We start from the raw sequence: 19,711 nt of genomic DNA on the forward strand, positions 1-19,711 counted from the left end.
TGCTTTCACAGGTGCAATCAAAACCTTGTCTGCAGTAACATTACAGGCAGGTCAATTCATAGATAAATTATACAAAATAGAGAAGGAGAAGACTGAAAGCCCACGAGCTAGTGTAAAATGTACTGGGACATCCACTCAATAATGTAAAATATACAGTGCCTATAAAAAGTATTAACCCTCCCCCCCCCCCCCCCCCCCCAACCGGGATGTTTTCATGTTTTACAACTTTGAATCACAGTGGATTTAATTTGGCTTTTTTTTGACACTGATTGTACAGGGGGAGAAAAGACATGGCAAAGTGAAAACAGATATAAAACACAAAATAATTGATTGCATAAGTATTTATCCCCTTCACTATGGCTCACCAAATCATCACTGGTGCAGCCAATTGGATTTAGAGGTTACATAATTTGTTAAATGGAGATCAATCGATGTGCGGTCAAGGTTTCAATTGATTGTGGTAAAAAATACATATTCCGTATCTGGAAGGACAGGCTTTCAGTAGCTAAAACACAAGTTGTGCGTTTTACAAAGAAGATCAATAGAACTGCATTTGATTTGAAATTATTTGGTCTGGATAATCTGACATGGAGACACCATATCAGTAAAATAATTGATAAGTGTAAAGGGGCGTTTGGTGTCTATTTAGGTATTCTTGGGGCACTATGCGAAAATCTCTGTCGATCTGTACTTCATTATGGCTGTGTGGTTTATGGATCAGTTTCATCTTCAAATTTAAAATGTTTGGATGTGACCCAGGCACAGGCTTCAAGACTTTTGTTGTGGTGCAGTGAGGTCATTTGTTTCAGCTTCACTGCTTGAAATGGGACAATTACCCTTACAGCTGCAGAGGCTGAAGTTGTTGTGAACATATTTCCAAGTCACTGAATATCCCTTGCAGTACAGTTAAAGTCAGTCATCAAGAAATGGAGAGAATATGACACAGCTGTAAATCTGCCTAGAGTAGACCGTTCTCAGAAACTGAGTGACCGTACAAGGAGGGGACTAGCGAGGGAGGCCACCAAGAGACCTATGACAACTCTGGAGGAGTCACAAGCTTCAGTGGCTGAGATGGGAGAGACTGTACATACAACAACTGTTGCCCGGGTGCTTCACCAGTTGCAGCTTTATGGGATGGTGGCAAAGAGAAAGCCTCTGTTGGGGAAAAATCACGTGAAATATCGGCTGCGTTTGTCAGAAGGCATGTGGGAGACTGAAGTCAGCTGGAAGAAGGTTCTATGGTCCGATGAAACCAAAATTGAGCTTTTTGGCCATCAGACTAAACATCATGTTTCGCATAAGCCAAACACCATGCATCGTCAAACACAACATCCCTACCGTGAAGCATGGTGGTGGCTGCACCTATCCACACAGACTCAAGGCTGTAATTGCTGCCAAAGGTGCATCTACTAAAATCTGAATTGAAGGGGATGAGTAATTATGCAATGAATTATTTTGTGTTTAATTGTAACAAACTTAGCCCAATTTTAGAAATTTGTTTTCACTTTGACTTGAAAGATTTTTTTTTTGTTGATCAATGTCAAAAAAGCCAAATTAACTCCACTGTGATTCAATGCTGTAAAAACAATAAAACACGAAAACTTCCATGGGGGGGGGGAGGTAAATGCTTTTTCTAGGCACTGTACTGGGACATTTACTCATTACAGTGTAAAATATACTAGGACATTCAGTGTAATGTAAGCACTCTGCCTCTGAATCTTTGTCTAGCCTGCCCACAGGACCATGTCAGATACTTCGCTGTAGTCTCTGTAGACAGTGTCCACTGCCCTGCCCTCACCTACCCCTCGGTCACTTCCTCGAAAACGTGTCAGGCACTGGGGCAGCGTCAGGGAGGCGTCAGGTATCTGACTCGTTGCGAGAGGGGTGGGTGAACACGGGAGAGTGCAGCGGGAGGGAGTGGGGCAGGAATGAGTGAACATGGGAGGGTGTGGTGACGAGGGGTGAGCGAAAGCAAGGGAGGGTGGGTTGCTAATGTACGGTCAGGGCAGAGTCTTTCCACTGGACCCACAAATACACTGTGTGTTACAGCGTGAAGGAGGTGTACAGGCTGGAGGACGTGGAGAGAATATTTGTCAGGTAGACACTGATGGTGATCCTCAATGGGGGTCTGTGTGTGTGTGTGTGTGTGTTTGGGGGGGGAGGTCCCGTGGTGTGGGTCAGCGCGTGTGTGGGCCCATCCCCCCCCATTGTGGCTGTGGGATCCTGTTGCTCGGTGAGGGTCAGCATGTAGTGTTCGAGAGGGGGAGTGGGTGTAGCTGGGTGTGTGTGTAATGTGTGGGTTGTTGGCTGTCCAGGGGGTGTATGGATGGGAGTTGGAGGTGGGGCTGTGAGTGGGTGGGATTGTGTGTGAGACAAGAGAGGAATGTTGTGTGGGATTGTGTGGCAGGAGGGGAATGTCAGGTGGTTTGTGTGTGTGATGGGAGGGGAATGTCAGGGTGGGGTTGTGTGGGTGGAATCGTCTGTGATGGTGGGGCAATATCGGGGTGGGATTGTATGTGACGGGAAGGGAATATCGGGGTGGGGTTTTGTGTGGGTGGATTATCTGTGTGACTGGGGGGCAATATCGGGGTGGGTTTGTATGTTTGTGAGTTGTGGTTCTCTCAGACTCCGAGCCCTGACCCTCTTCCCAGGCTGGAGATGAAGGTGACGAAAGGGTCAGGCGGTGTACCCCGACTCTCGTACACTGGCCGTGACGATCGACACTTCCTGCCCACCGGCCTGCACGTGGTGAAGACTGTCAATGGTGAGGGGGAGGCTGTGCACAGACGGCAGGGCTGGCGCGGTGAATGGTCAGTGGCTAGGAGTCCACTGGGGTGGGAGGGTGACCACAGTGGGAGGTGTCCGCAGCAGTCCGTGATCGCGGTGATGCTGTGGGAGAGGTTGATGACCAGCGTGGGGCTGTGGGAGGGGTCGTTGACCGGCGTGGGGCAGTGAGAGGGGTCGGTGTCGGGCGTGGGCAGTGGGAGGGGTCGGCAACGGGCGTGGGGCAGTGAGAGGGGTCGGTGGCCGGTGTGGTGCGGTGGGAGGGGTCGATGACTGGCGTGGGGTGGTGGGAGGGGTCTGCTGTAGTCAGTCGGCAGGTTTCACTGAAAGCTCGGTCACCCACAGACCCCTGGACGATGGCATACAGCCGGAATACAGGCCGAAAGTATTTCTACAACACTCGGACGCAGGAGGCCAGCTACCAAATGCCCCCTGACTCAGTCGCCCCCTTCACGTAAGTATCTATGGCAACTGTATCCATGCTCCCTCCATCTATATCCCCTCATGATCATGATTGGCTGTCTCCTGCCCCATTGTTGCTCCCATCCTGTTCCAGGCTGGCCCCAGAAATTGGGTGCAGGAGGGAGGTGAGGATTGTGGGGGGGTTGGGAGGTCATCAGCGAAGAGTCCAAGGGAACTGATGATTTTTTTCTCCCTCTACCCCTCCCACCCCCCTCCGGTACCTCCCATCCCGGGTGCCTCCCCCGGCCCCTCTGCCCGCACCCCATCTCTCCCCCCCCCATCTCTCCCCTCCCCCTCCTCTACTCCCCATCCCCTTCCTCTCCCCCACTCCCCTCCCCCAATCTCTCCCCATCCCCTTCCTCTCCCCTCCTGTCTGCCTACCCCTCCTCCCTCTCCCTCCACCTCTCCCCTCCACCTCTCCCCTCCACCTCTCCCCTCCACCTCTCCCCATCCTCGCCCCCCTCTTCCCCCCTTCCCTCTTTCCCCTCCTCCTCTGTTGCCCACATCCTCTCTCCCCCCAGTGTGTGCCACCAACAGCGGCTATTCTGGACATGGGCTGAGGGTGTACGGGTCCATGACTGTCAGACACAGCAGGACCCCAGCAAACTCTCCAAGGATGACGTCCTCTCCTTCATTCAGGAGCACCACCCCATTTAGGGGGAAAGCTGTCATATGCTCCAACCTGGACTGCATCCTGACCCGGATTGGCTGCTGACCTGGACTAGACCAGGGTCTATCTGAACCTTGAGCAGACCAGATCCTGACCTAAACTGGACCGTCGCCTGCTGGACTGCATTCTGATCCGGAATTAATCAAACTGGCGTCTGGTCCAAACCAGAATGGATCTTGACCTGCACCTGACCCGCGTCTACCCCAACCTGGAGTGGATTACCATCCGATCTGACCTGGACCAGACTGACATCTACCCCAACCCAGAACCATACTGGACCCACATTACCCAGTTCCACAGCGGATTAATGTCTGGAACTGTATCTGGCCTGCCCTGGACTGAATCCGGGTATGCATCTGTTCGGACTGGCATCTGCCCTAAACTTAATCAGCATCGGGACAGGACCTGGACTGGATCTCCATCTGTTCGAGACTAGACCCCAATTAGAGTGGCGCCTGCCTCATTCTGAGATCTGAGTCGCAGGGTCCGGACCCTGGGATCCACTTTGTGAAGCTTTTATCAGGCTGGGCTCCCAGAGCTCGACTGACCCCGATCCCTGAAACCTGTCCCCAGATCCCCATCCCCAACCCCACCCACGTGTACCCACCCTCTGCCCCACTGAGTGTACATTGTTGAATTTTGTATGAAGAGAATAAATTTAAGTTTCTCAAATCTTCACCTTTATGAACTCGAAAGTGCTGCCTCTGACCTCTTGATCCCTGACCCCCAGGGCACTGACCCCTGTTGGCTCCCGGGCCATCTGGGGGTTTGTTCCAGGAGCCTGTGTGGGATTAGGTGACGGAGGAGTTGCGGGGGTGGGGACATATGTGTGTTTGCTTCAGCTCAGAGCCTGCCTGCTCCATGCAAGCTGAACAGCCCAACCTTGCCCTGTTAGCTTACATTAGGCCCATATCCCTCGGCACCTTTCCTGTCCAAGTGCCTTTTTAACATCGTGATTGTACCCACCACCCACTGGTGACAAGCTCATCCCTCTCACATTAGCTTGGAACCTCCCGGCGTGGGACTCTGTGCTCTAGACACGAACTCTGAATGATGTGCCCTGACAAAGATCTTTGTATCTTCTGTAGCCACAGGCAAGGTCACAGAGGAGTAGAGTATAGCCAGTATTCTTAGAGGAACATGACAAGCCATGGAACTAGAAGCCAATGAGCCTTTCATCACAGATAGGGAATTTCCTGGCAAAGATTTGTAGGGACAGGATTTACTTGCCTCTGGAAAAGCAGAGGTTTATCAGGGGCAGTCAACGTGGCTTTGTGCAGGTACAGTCACGTCTTACAAGCTTGGTTGAGTTTCTGAGGTGGTGACAAAGGTGATTGATGAGGGTGGGATAATGAATGTAGTCTACTTAGTAAGGCATTTGACAAGGCCCTTTGTGGTAGACTCGTCCAGAAGATGTAAGATGCACTGACAGGGATGGGGCGGGGGGTTGCGGTTCTGTATCCAGTGATGTTCCATAAGATTAGTGCTGGAACTCTGTTGTTTTGATACGTAGAAAACATTTGGATGAAAATGTAGGTGTTTTGATGCGGATGATGCAAAAATTGATAAAGTTGTGGATAATGAGAGAGGTTGTCAAAGGATGCAGATCAGTTGCAGATATGGGCAGCGAAGCGGCAGATCGAAATCCAAATTAAATTTATTATCAAAGTACACATCTGTCACAATGCACAACCTTGAGATTTAATTTTTTCTGAGGGCAATCACAGTAAATACAAGAACCATAATACGATCAGTGACGGGACCGCCACATAGCACCATGGAGGCATAGTGGATATATAACACTATCTCAGGGTGTCAGAATTCAGAGTTCAGTCCTGACGTCCTCTGCAAGTCCTTCCCGTGGAATGAGTGGGTTCCGGGTGCTCCTCTTTCCTCCCACAGCAGGTTAATCGGTCATTGTAAATTGTCCCGAGACTAAGTTAGGAGTGATATTGGGAGTTGCCAGTGGCACAGCTCAAAGGTCTGGTAGGGCCTATTCCACACTGGATTGCTAAATTTGAAAATATGAACAGGATGGACAAATGACCAATGTGCAAAAAAACATCAAATGCTGTGTGTACAACAAGAAAGAATGATAAATTAATAAGTAGGTATCACTGGAGTTGAATTTGGATATAGACCATAAGACAAAGTAGCAGAATTGGGCTATTCTGCTCCATCATGGCTGACTTATTAAGCCTCCCAATCCCAATCTCCTGCCTTCTTCCCATAACCTTTGACACCCTGTCTAACCAAGAACCTATCAGCCTCCGCTTGAACATGCAATCACTTGGCCTCCACAGCCATCTGTGGCAATGAGTTCCACAGATTTACCACCTTCTGGCTAAAGAAATTCCTCCTCATCTGTTCTAAATGGACACCCTCTATTCTGAGGCTGTGCCCTCTGATCCTAGACTCCACCACAGGAAATATTCTCTCCACATCCGTGCTATCTAAGCCTTTCAGTATTCAATAGCTTTCAATTAGATCTCTCCTCATTCTACTGAACTCCAGACAATACAACTTAGAGCCATCAAACGCTCCTCATATGTTAATCCTTTCATTACTAAAATCATTCTCATGAACCTCTTCTGGACCCTCTCCATCTTAGATAAAGGGGCACAAAACTGCTCACAGTACTCTCTGAGGCCTAACCAATGCCTTATTAAGCTTCAGTATTACACCCTTGCTCTCATATTCTGGTCCTCAAATTGAAGGCTAACATTGCATTTGCCTTCTTCGCCACTGACCCAACCTACAAGTTCCCACTCTTTGCCTCCTCCCAGTCAGCCAATCTAATATCTTTCCCGTAATACCATGGGCTCTTTTCATGTGCAGCACCTTCTGAAGATCCAAATAAATTACATAACCGACTCCTTTGTCTACCCTGCCTGTTATTTCCTCAAAGAATTCCGACAAATTTGTCAAGCAGGATTTCCCCTGAAGGAAACCATGCTAGTTTTGGTCTACTTTATCATGTGCCAGATCTGGTGCAGATATAGCACATGGAGAAGTCTGAGGTGTTGAGTGCAAGATGATGTATACAGTGGCTGGCAGGGTCTTTAGAAGCGTTGATGTACAGATGGATTTTGGGAGCAAGTCTATGGCTCCCTGAAAATGGCAACACAAGTAGGGTCTGTCCTTCTGTTCATCCTATAATCTTATAAACCAGAATCAGAACGATGTTTATTATCACTTGTTCTGTCATGAAAGTTGTTTTATGACAGCAGTACAGTGCAAAGATGTAAAATGACCATAAATTACAAATTGCTGCGCAAACAGGAACAAGGAATTCGTGTTCATGGACTGTTCAGAAATCTGATGGTGGAGGGGAAGAAACTCCTCTTGAATCATTGAGTGTGGCTCTTAAGGTTCCTGTATCTCTTCCCTCACAGTAGCAACAAGATGACATGACCTGGGTGGTGAGGGTCTTTAATGATGGATGCCGCCTTCTTGAGATCTGCTTGGTGAAGGTGTCCTTGATGGTGGGGTCAATTGTGTCCTCTAGAAATTTCACCCCTCAGCCTCCAACATTGCAGTGAGGTACACCCAGCCTGGCCAAACCACAATGCCCCCATTCCAGGCAACATCTTTAATAAACCCAGACAATCCAATCCCTCCTTCATACTCACTCTCTCCATTCCAGACAGCATTATGGTTGAATCTCTTCTACACACTCTCTGTTGCTACCATGTCCTTGTAGTGTGGCCAGAACTGTACGTAACAGTCCAGGTACAATCTAACCAAAGCTTTACCACATCTAACCAATGACCATCTGATCACTCCAAGTACGGTCTAACCAATGTTTTATACAGCTGCACCATGATGCCTTCTCATACTCAGTACGCAGGCAGTGATGGTAAGCTTTCCAAATGCCTTTTTACCACCCACCTGTGTAACTACCTACCATCTTTCACCATAAGTTCTCCCTGTATAGCATCACTGTCAGGACCCCTGCCACATACCTGTATATCCTGAATAACACACAAAATGCTGGAGGAATTAAGCAAATCAGGCAGCATCCATGGAAATGAATAAACCTTTGACGTTTTAGTCCAAGGCCCTTCAACAGGACTTGAAAGGAAGGGTGAAGAAGCCAGAATAAGAAGGGGCGGGAAGGGAAGGAGGACAAGCAAGAAGGTGAAATGTGAAGCCGGGTGGGCAGGAGTGGGGAATGAAGTAAGAAGCTGGGAGGTAGTTGGAAAAGATAAAAGGGCTGAAGAAGGAGGAATCTGATAGCAGAAGAGAGTTAACCATAGGAGAAAGGGAAGGAGGTGGGGCACTAGGAGGAGATGATGGTTAGGTAAGAAGGGAAGGGTTTACCTGTATATCCTGGAATTTGATCTCCCAAAGCGTATTACCTTACACTTGTTGAGATTAAATTCCATCTGTCACCACTCTGATCAAATTTTTAGCTGATCTGTCTTCCTCTGTGTTGTTTGACAAACATATTCACTGTCTCTGAGTCTCCAATTCTTGTGTCATCCAGAAACCTCCCAATCAGGTGTCAGCACCGATCCCTGCGAACACTGTTACGTACCCCGTAACTGGGTCACTTACCAGCAAAGATAGAGAGGTCCGTTGAAGTCTGATGGTACTATTTTTAAAAGTATTTATTGATAAAGGGGCACAAAAATAAGATTAATGCAAAACAGACAGATAATATACTTCGTCAATACTACATCTAAAGGCGCGGGTATAGTAATAATAAGAAATAGCTCTATTGTTGTCTGGGGTAATGTATTGTCCGATAGAAATATAAAAGTCACTGTTATTCAAGCTGCAGCTCTTTGGGTGGGTTGGAGAGAAAGGCGGGTTAAAACTTGCCCGTTCCTTTTATGATGTCAATCCTTCAAAATTCGTTGGGGGTCGAGTTCCCCGTTGTCAGCTAAAAGCCGTTTTCCGTGTTACTAGCCACCAGTCCTAGGCAACAGAACTGAACGCACGTGGCCTCCTTCGAATGTCTTCCCGCTATCACGGGAGCGATAGTGTTTCTTCCGGTGCGTCTGAGGGGCTGTTCCTTCAGTCCCTCTTTTATCCTGACTCGCAGGGTTGTAGATGTCAATCAGGTTGGGGGGATGATGCAATCTCTCCCCTTCACCCAGCCCACTTTGCCCGAGGGCTCTCACGTAGCATAGGATCTCAATCCACAAATTTGTCTCCAAGAGACAATGGCCATTTCCCCTAGCTTTACATCGCCGGGGAACGAGACAGTCCGCACGTCTCCTTCTCATTTCCTGGGCCCCCTGACCCAACCCAATAGTGATCTTGCGATTCTCACAAAGGAGGGGCTGCGGGCATAACAACACCAATTGTTATAGACTTCCTATCAGAGAGAGGCCTGTCCACCCCACTCCCGCCTCCTGTCTCCAGGCCAGTTTGGACCCAGCTCACCAATACACAAGACTTTGGAGCAGAATTAGGCCATTCTGCCCATCGAGTCTGCTCCGCCATTTCACCGTGGCTGATTAATTACCCCTCTCAACCCTATTTGACTTTGACACTGACTAATCAACAACTATTGATCTCTGCTTTAAATATATTCCAATGACTTGGCTTGCACAGCTGTCTGTGGCAATGAATTCCATAGATTCACCACTCACTGGCTGAAGAAATGGCTCCTCATTGCTGTTCTAAATAGACACGAATCTAGTCTGAGGCTGTGCCCTCTGGTACTGGACTCCCCCACAAGAGGAAACATCCTCTCCACATCCATTCTATCTAGGACTTTTAATGTTTGAATAGGTTTCAATAAATCTCTCCCCCCCCCCCCCCCCCCACCCCATTCTTCTGAACCAGTGAATACAGGCCCGGAGCCATCAAACGCTCTTCAGACATTAATCCTGTCATTCACAGAATCATATCCAAGAAAGGATGTGCCGGCATTGGATAGCGTGCAGAAGAGGTTCACAAGAATGAATCTGAGAATAAAAGGGTAAACGTATGAGGAGTGCTGCAACGTTAAACTCCTCTGTGTCATTCTGCCCGGGGTTTTCTGTCTCTCGCCCCTGCTGTCTGGCCGTCACAAGACAGTCTGTTCTACCCCCCCCCCCCCCACCCCTTGGCAGTGACTATCTCTGCACGTGGAGCCTCCCCGTTTACCCTGGGATGGGGACTTGCACGGAGCAGTGGCAAGACACAGGTTGTTAAGTTGGATTGTCCCTTGCAGAGCCTGGAGCAGGCCCATGTTCTATAGGGACGGAGAGGCTGCAGCCATTGTTTGTGAAGACTTCCTCCACTCCTGAGCTCTGGGCAGGTGGGGAGGGGTTCGGAGTTCAGAACTCCTCCTGGGACTGAGGGTCCTACCTGAGCCGACTACTGCCCCTCCCCTAGGGTCTGTCTGCACCTGGAGCGAGTGCAGGCCATGTCCACGGGCTCTCTGGAAGGGTTGTGGGGCAACTGAAGGCCACAGTGACCTGAGGAACCCAGACACTGGGGGGGGGGGGGTGCAACAGTTTAATTTTGGGTTCATATTTTGCAACAAAAACAAATGATTTTAAGAACAAAAAAGATAAATGTTGGCTTTAAGTAAAAACCCCAGAATGTGTCTGGGGGGCAGGGAGAGTGTCCAGAGGAGGGAGGGAATGGTCCAGTGTGTCAAAGAGAGGGTCCAGCAGTCACTGGCCATTTCTGTGGCAGATGGGTCACAGGAAGGAGAGGCTGAGTCAGAGGATTCTTTGGAATAATAATGTTTTATTAAAACTTTGAATAATCTGAGATAAGTTACAGCGAGAGTTTTACATTGTGCTTTTGGTCAGTTTACAATCACGTCTCCATGGGAAGCAGGGGTGGGGAAGGGAGAGAGGTGGGAGGGGCAAGTCCCTGGCCAGTGGAGGGCTGGTAGGAGGGGAGGGGAATAGGGGGAAGAGGGTGAGTAGTGCTGCATTCGACCAGGGGAACGTGGCACCACAGTTACAGCCATCAGATTCTTGTGTTGTGCTTTAGTCTCGCCAGTGCGAGGGGGTGGGGGGGGGGGAGGGGAGAGGTGGATGCTGGACTGGGGAACGGGGAGTTTGACCGTCAGTCGGCCTGTCCCGGAGAGTGGGACCCAGCAGGGCCGGCACAGTCTTTGGTAGAAGTGTGAGTGGAGGTCAGGGGATGGGTGGGTGGGGGTGGGAAGGGAGTGTGTGGGTGGGTTAAATGGGACTGATCAGGGTGTGTATGTATCTATCTGTGTGTGTGTGTGTGTGTCTGTGTGCGTACGTATGTGTGTGTGTGTGTGCGCAAGTCTGCATGTGTGCACGTGTCTGCATGTGTGTCAGTGTGTGTGTGTCTGTGTCTGTGTCTGTAGGCTGGGGGTGGGGGTTCAATTGAGCAAGTGGGGTGGGGGCCGGTCAGTGGAATGGGTGGCACAGGCTGGGCAGATGATGAGGGGCTGGTGTTGGTGGGAGGTTGAGTGTGGAGGCCTGGGGGGGCAGGGAGGAGAGGTGCTGGCACCTGCCCTGGACCTCCCTCATCACCTGAGCAGCGAGAGGCAGCTCAGAGAGGCCACGACCAGACCGCAGCCCCAGCCAGCTCCTGCCACAGTCGCCCCGTTCCGGTCTTGGTCCCGGGGAATCACATCTGCAACAGAGGAACTTCAGGGTAAGTGACCAATCTGGCCTCCCTCCCACCTTCCTTTATGTCACCCGCCTGCAATCACCCCCCACCAACTCCCCCATGCCCACACTCCCCCCTCCTCACCAACCCCCCCATGCCCACACTCCCCCCTCCTCACCAAACCCCCCCATGCCCGCACTCCCCCCTCCTCACCAACCCCCCCATGCCCGCACTCCCCCCTCCTCACCAACCCCCCCATGCCCACACTCCCCCCTCCTCACCAACCCCCCCACGCCCTCACTCCCCCCTCCTCACCAACCCCCATGCCCGCACTCCCCCCCCACCAATTCCCCCCATGCCCACACTCCCCCTCCTCACCAACCCCCCCATGCCCGCACTCCCCCTCCTCACCAATCCCCCCTCACCAACTCCCCCATGTCCACACTGCCCCTCCTCACCAACCCCCCCATGCCTGCACTCCCCCCTCCTCACCAATCCCCCCTCACCAACCCCCCATGCCCACACTCCCCCCCTCCTCACCAATCCCCCCTCACCAACCCCCCCATGCCCGCACTCCCTCTCCTCACCAACCCCCCATGCCCACACTCCCCCTCCTCACCAACCCCCCATGCCCACACTCCCCCCTTCTCACCAAACCCCCACGCCCACACTCCCCCCTCACCAACCCCCCATGCCCGCACTCTCCCCCTCCTCACCAACCCCCCATGCCCACACTCCCCCCTTCTCACCAAACCCCCACGCCCACACTCCCCCCCTCACCAACCCCCCCATGCCCGCACTCCCCCTTCCTCACCAACCCCCCTACGCCCACACTCCCCCTCCTCACCAATCCCCCCACGTCCACATTCCCCCTCACCAACCCCCATGCCCGCACTCCCCCTCCTCACCAATCCCCCCACGCCCCAATCCCCCCCCCACGCCCGCACTCCCCCCTCCTCACCAATCCCCCCCACATCCACACTCCCCCTCCTCACCAATCCCCCCACGTCCACACTCCCCCCTCCTCACCAATCCCCCCACGTCCACACTCCCCCCACACCAACCCCCATTCCCGTACTCCCCCTCCTCACGAAACCCTCTCACATCCATACTCCCCCCTCACCAACCAGCCCCCCCCCACACCTGCACTCCCCCTCCTCACCGACCAGCCCCCCACACCTGCACTCCCCTCCTCACCAACCAGCCCCCCACACCTGCACTCCCCCTCCTCACCAACCCACCACCCACACTCCCCCCTCACCTGCACTCCCCCTCCTCACCAACCAGCCCCACCCCACACTCCCCCCTCACCAAACCCCCCCATGCCCGCACTCCCCCTCGCCAACTCCCCACGCCCACACTCCCCCCTCACTAACTCCCCAATGCCCGCACTCCCCCTCCTCACCAACCCCCATGCCCACACTCCCCCTCCTCACCAACCCCCCATGCCCACACTCCCCCCTCCTCACCAACCCCCCACGCCCACACCTCCCCCCCTCCTCACCAACCCCCCATGCCCACACTCCCCCTCACCAATCCCCCACGCCCACACTCCCCCCTCCTCACCAACCCCCCATGCCCGCACTCCCCCCCTCCTCACCAACCCCCCATGCCCACACTCCCCCCCTCCTCACCAACACCCCCATGCCCGCACTCCCCCCACTAATCCCCCCATGCCCACACTCCCCCCCATTAATCCCCCCATGCCCACACTCCTCACCAATCCCCCCCATGCCCACACTCCTCACCAATCCCCCCACGCCCACACTCCCCCCTCCTCACCAACCCCCCATGCCGCACTCCCCCCTCCTCACCAACCCCCCCCATGCCCGTACCTCCCCCTCCTCACCAAACCCCCTCACGTCCGCAATCCCCCCTCACCAATAACCCCACAGCCGCACTCCCCCTCCTCACCAAACCCCCTTACATCCATACTCCCCCCTCACCAACCAGCCCCCCCACACCTGCACTTCCCCTCCTCACCAACCCCACCACCCACACTCCCCCCCCTCACCTGCACTCTCCCCACCCACACTCCCCCTCTCACCAAACCCCCCCATGCCCGCACTCCCCCTCGCCAACTCCCCACGCCCACACTCACCCCTCACTAACCCCCCCATGCCCGCACTCCCCCCTCACCAACCCCCCCCATGCCCCACACTCCGCCTCCTCACCAACCCCCACAGCCCACACTCCCCCTCCTCACCAACCCCCCACGCCCGCACTCGCCTCCTCACCAACCTCCCACACCCACACCCCCCTGCTCACCAAACCCTCCCACGTCCACTCTTCCCCCTCCTCGCCAACCTCCCACACCCACACCCCCTGCTCACCAATCCCCCCACGCCCACACTCCCCCCTCCTCACCAATCCCCCCATGCCCGCACTCCCCCTCACCAACCCCCATGCCCGCACTCCCCTCACCAATCCCCCCACGCCCGCACTCCCCCCTCCTCACCAACCCCCCCACGCCCGCACTCCCCCCCTCCTCACCAACCCCCCACGCCCGCACTCCCCCCTCCTCACCAACCCCCATGCCCGCACTCCCCCCCACCAATCCCCCCATGCCCACACTCCCCCTCCTCACCAATCCCCCCACGTCACACACTCCCCCCCACCAACCCCCATGCCCGTACTCCCCTCCTCACCAACCCTCTCACGTCCGCAATCCCCCCTCACCAATATCCCCACATCCGCACTCCCCCTCCTCACCAAACCCCCCTTACATCCATACTTCCCCCTCACCAACCAGCCCCCCCACACCTGCACTCCCCCTCCTCACCAACCAGCCCCCCACACCTGCACTCCCCCTCCTCACCAACCCCACCACCCACACTCCCCCCCCTCACCTGCACTCCCCCTCCTCACCAACCAGCCCCACCCACACTCCCCCCCTCACCAAACCCCCCCATGCCCGCACTCCCCCTCGCCAACTCCCCACGCCCACACTCCCCCCCTCACCAACCCCCCACGCCCACACTCCCTCACCAAACCCCATGCCCGCACCTCCCCCTCCTCACCAACCCCCCATGCCCACACTCCCCCTCCTCACCAACCCCCCACGCCACACTCCCCTCCCTCACCAACCCCCATGCCCACACTCCCCCTCCTCACCAACCCCCATGCCCACACTCCCCCTCCTCACCAACCCCCCATGCCCACACTCCCCCTCCTCACCAACCCCCCAGCCCACACTCCCCCCCTCACCAACCCCCACGCCCACACTCCCTCACCAACCCCCCCATGCCCGCACTCCCCCTCCTCACCAACCCCCCATGCCCGCACTCCCCTCCTCACCAACCCCCCATGCCCCACACTCCCCCCTTCTCACCAAACCCCCACGCCCACACTCACCCCCCTCACCAACCCCCCCATGCCCGCACTCCCCCTTCCTCACCAACCCCCCCACGCCCACACTCCCTCCCTCCTCACCAATCCCCCCACGTCCACATTCCCCCTCACCAACCCCCATGCCCGCACTCCCCCCTCCTCACCAATCCCCCCACGCCCACACTCCCCCCTCCTCACACCAACCCCCCCACGCCCGCCTCCACCCCCCCTCCTCACCAATCCCCCCCACGCCCGCACTCCCCCTCCTCACCAATCCCCCCCCACATCCACACTCCCCCCTCCTCACCAATCCCCCCACGTCCACACTCCCCCTCCTCACCAATCCCCCCACGTCCACACTCCCCCCCACACCAACCCCCATTCCCGTACTCCCCCTCCTCACGAAACCCTCTCACATCCATACTCCCCCCTCACCAACCAGCCCCCCCACACCTGCACTCCCCCTCCTCACCGACCAGCCCCCCCACAACTGCCCACTCCCCCTCCTCACCAACCAGCCCCCCACACCTGCACTCCCCCTCCTCACCAACCCCACCACCCCACACTCCCCCCTCACCTGCACTCCCCCTCCTCACCAACCAGCCCCACCCACACTCCCCCCTCACCAAACCCCCCCATGCCCGCACTCCCCCTCGCCAACTCCCCACGCCCACACTCCCCCCTCACTAACTCCCCAATGCCCGCACTCCCCCTCCTCACCAACCCCCATGCCCACACTCCCCCCTCCTCACCAACCCCCCATGCCCACACTCCCCCCTCCTCACCAACCCCCCACGCCCACACTCCCCCCTCCTCACCAACCCCCCATGCCCACACTCCCCCTCACCAATCCCCCCACGCCCACACTCCCCCCTCCTCACCAACCCCCCCATGCCCGCACTCCCCCCCTCCTCACAACCCCCCACGCCCACACTCCCCCCTCCTCACCAACCCCCCATGCCCGCACTCCCCCCTCCCTCACCAACCCCCATGCCCACACTCCCCCCTCCTCACAACACCCCCATGCCCGCACTCCCCCCCACTAATCCCCCCCATGCCCACACTCCCCCCCATTAATCCCCCCATGCCCACACTCCTCACCAATCCCCCCATGCCCACACTCCTCACCAATCCCCCCACGCCCACACTCCCCCCCTCCTCACCAACCCCCCATGCCCGCACTCCCCCCTCCTCACAACCCCCATGCCCGTACTCCCCCTCCTCACCAAAACCCCCTCACGTCCGCAATCCCCCCTCACCAATAACCCCACAGCCGCACTCCCCCCTCCTCACCAAACCCCCTTACATCCATACTCCCCCCCCCTCACCAACCAGCCCCCCCACACCTGCACTTCCCCTCCTCACCAACCCCACCACCCACACTCCCCCCTCACCTGCACTCTCCCACCCACACTCCCCCTCTCACCAAACCCCCCATGCCCGCACTCCCCCCTCGCCAACTCCCCACGCCCACACTCACCCCTCACTCACTAACCCCCCCATGCCCGCACTCACCCCCCCTCACCAACCCCCCCCATGCCCACACTCCGCCTCCTCACCAACCCCCCACCCCACGCCACTCCCCCCTCCTCACCAACCCCCCACGCCCGCACTTCCCGCCTCCCTCACCAACCTCCCACACCCACACCCCCTGCTCACCAAACCCTCCCACGTCCACTCTTCCCCCTCCTCGCCAACCTCCCACACCCACACCCCCTGCTCACCAATCCCCCCACGCCCACACTCCCCCTCCTCACCAATCCCCCCATGCCCGCACTCCCCCCTCACCAACCCCCATGCCCGCACTCCCCCTCACCAACCCCCATGCCCGCACTCCCCCTCCTCACCAATCCACCCACGCCCGCACTCCCCCCTCCTCACCAACCCCCCCACGCCCGCACTCCCCCCTCCTCACCAACCCCCCACGCCCGCACTCCCCCCTCCTCACCAACCCCCCATGCCCGCACTCCTCCCCCCCCACCAATCCCCCCCATGCCCACACTCCCCTCCCTCACCAATCCCCCCACGTCCACACTCCCCCCCACCAACCCCCATGCCCGTACTCCCCCCTCCTCACCAAACCCTCTCACGTCCGCAATCCCCCCTCACCAATATCCCCACATCCGCACTCCCCCTCCTCACCAAAACCCCCTTACATCCATACTTCCCCTCACCAACCAGCCCCCCCACACCTGCACTCCCCCTCCTCACCAACCAGCCCCCCACACCTGCACTCCCCCTCCTCACCAACCCCACCACCCACACTCCCCCCTCACCTGCACTCCCCCTCCTCACCAACCAGCCCCACCCACACTCCCCCCTCACCAAACCCCCCCATGCCCGCACTCCCCCTCGCCAACTCCCCACGCCCACACTCCCCCCTCACCAACCCCCATGCCCGCACTCCCCCCTCCTCACCAACCCCCATGCCCACACTCCCCCTCCCACCAACCCCCATGCCCACACTGCCCACACTCCCCCTCCTCACCAACCCCCCATGCCCACACTCCCCCTCCTCACCAACCCCCCACGCCCACACTCCCCCCCTCACCAACCCCCCACGCCCACACTCCCTCACCAACCCCCCATGCCCGCACTCCCCCTCCTCACCAACCCCCCATGCCCGCACTCCCCTCCTCACCAACCCCCCATGCCCACACTCCCCCCTTCTCACCAAACCCCCACGCCCACACTCCCCCCCTCACCAACCCCCCCATGCCCGCACTCCCCCCTTCCTCACCAACCCCCCCACGCCCACACTCCCCCTCCTCACCAATCCCCCCACGTCCACATTCCCCCTCACCAACCCCCATGCCCGCACTCCCCCTCCTCACCAATCCCCCCACGCCCACACTCCCCCCTCCTCACCAACCCCCCCACGCCCGCACTCCCCCCCTCCTCACCAATCCCCCCCACGCCCGCACTCCCCCTCCTCACCAATCCCCCCCACATCCACACTCCCCCTCCTCACCAATCCCCCCACGTCCACACTCCCCCTCCTCACCAATCCCCCCACGTCCACACTCCCCCCACACCAACCCCCATTCCCGTACTCCCCCTCCTCACGAAACCCTCTCACATCCATACTCCCCCCTCACCAACCAGCCCCCCCACACCTGCACTCCCCCTCCTCACCGACCAGCCCCCCACACCTGCACTCCCCCTCCTCACCAACCAGCCCCCCACACCTGCACTCCCCCTCCTCACCAACCCCACCACCCACACTCCCCCCTCACCTGCACTCCCCCTCCTCACCAACCAGCCCCACCCACACTCCCCCCCTCACCAAACCCCCCCATGCCCGCACTCCCCCTCGCCAACTCCCCACGCCCACACTCCCCCCCTCACTAACTCCCCAATGCCCGCACTCCCCCTCCTCACCAACCCCCATGCCCACACTCCCCCTCCTCACCAACCCCCCATGCCCACACTCCCCCTCCTCACCAACCCCCCACGCCCACACTCCCCCCTCCTCACCAACCCCCCATGCCCACACTCCCCCTCACCAATCCCCCCACGCCCACACTCCCCCCTCCTCACCAACCCCCCATGCCCGCACTCCCCCCTCCTCACCAACCCCCCATGCCCACACTCCCCCCTCCTCACCAACACCCCCATGCCCGCACTCCCCCCACTAATCCCCCCATGCCCACACTCCCCCCATTAATCCCCCCATGCCCACACTCCTCACCAATCCCCCCATGCCCACACTCCTCACCAATCCCCCCACGCCCACACTCCCCCCTCCTCACCAACCCCCCATGCCCGCACTCCCCCCTCCTCACCAACCCCCCATGCCCGTACTCCCCCCTCCTCACCAAACCCCCTCACGTCCGCAATCCCCCCTCACCAATAACCCCACAGCCGCACTCCCCCTCCTCACCAAACCCCCTTACATCCATACTCCCCCCTCACCAACCAGCCCCCCCCACACCTGCACTTCCCCTCCTCACCAACCCCACCACCCACACTCCCCCCTCACCTGCACTCCCCCACCCACACTCCCCCTCTCACCAAACCCCCCCATGCTCGCACTCCCCCTCGCCAACTCCCCACGCCCACACTCACCCCTCACTAACCCCCCCATGCCCGCACTCCCCCCTCACCAACCCCCCCCATGCCCACACTCCGCCTCCTCACCAACCCCCCACGCCCACACTCCCCCTCCTCACCAACCCCCCACGCCCACACTCCCCCTCCTCACCAACCCCCCACGCCCGCACTCCGCCTCCTCACCAACCTCCCACACCCACACCCCCTGCTCACCAAACCCTCCCACGTCCACTCTTCCCCCTCCTCCCCAACCTCCCACACCCACACCCCCTGCTCACCAATCCCCCCACGCCCACACTCCCCCTCCTCACCAATCCCCCCATGCCCGCACTCCCCCTCACCAACCCCCATGCCCGCACTCCCCCTCACCAACCCCCATGCCCGCACTCCCCCTCCTCACCAATCCCCCCACGCCCGCACTCCCCCCTCCTCACCAACCCCCCCACGCCCGCACTCCCCCCTCCTCACCAACCCCCCACGCCCGCACTCCCCCCTCCTCACCAACCCCCCATGCCCGCACTCCCCCCCCACCAATCCCCCCATGCCCACACTCCCCCTCCTCACCAATCCCCCCACGTCCACACTCCCCCCCACCAACCCCCATGCCCGTACTCCCCCTCCTCACCAAACCCTCTCACGTCCGCAATCCCCCCTCACCAATATCCCCACACCCGCACTCCCCCTCCTCACCAAACCCCCTTACATCCATACTTCCCCCTCACCAACCAGCCCCCCCACACCTGCACTCCCCCTCCTCACCAACCAGCCCCCCACACCTGCACTCCCCCTCCTCACCAACCCCACCACCCACACTCCCCCCTCACCTGCACTCCCCCTCCTCACCAACCAGCCCCACCCACACTCCCCCCTCAC

The 19,711-nt window shown here is 57.7% G+C and overlaps 2 protein-coding genes across 4 annotated transcripts in view; one reads left to right on the forward strand and one right to left on the reverse strand.

The window, feature by feature from the left end:
* cmtr1 (cap methyltransferase 1) overlaps nt 1–6,790 on the forward strand; it is a 33,802-nt gene extending 27,012 nt beyond the window's left edge. The window contains exons 20-23 of the mRNA XM_073055798.1: nt 2,050–2,097; nt 2,652–2,764; nt 3,130–3,238; nt 3,768–6,790. Of these exons, the coding sequence (XP_072911899.1) occupies nt 2,050–2,097; nt 2,652–2,764; nt 3,130–3,238; nt 3,768–3,903 (406 nt within the window). The 3' untranslated portion in view covers nt 3,904–6,790. The remainder of the gene's footprint in view (nt 1–2,049; nt 2,098–2,651; nt 2,765–3,129; nt 3,239–3,767) is intronic.
* A 3,799-nt stretch (nt 6,791–10,589) lies between these two features.
* Nucleotides 10,590–19,711, reverse strand: part of LOC140733027 (MAM domain-containing glycosylphosphatidylinositol anchor protein 1-like) — a 57,428-nt gene continuing 48,306 nt past the window's right edge. For all 3 annotated transcript variants that reach the window (XR_012100207.1, XM_073055799.1, XM_073055800.1), the window contains one exon: nt 10,590–11,479. Coding sequence is in view for 2 of the 3 variants with exons in the window: in XM_073055799.1 (XP_072911900.1) it covers nt 11,373–11,479 (107 nt within the window). In the remaining variant the exon portion in view is untranslated. The remainder of the gene's footprint in view (nt 11,480–19,711) is intronic.

Source organism: Hemitrygon akajei, chromosome 9, assembly GCF_048418815.1.
Source record: "Hemitrygon akajei chromosome 9, sHemAka1.3, whole genome shotgun sequence".
Classification (NCBI taxonomy): Eukaryota; Metazoa; Chordata; class Chondrichthyes; order Myliobatiformes; family Dasyatidae; genus Hemitrygon; species Hemitrygon akajei.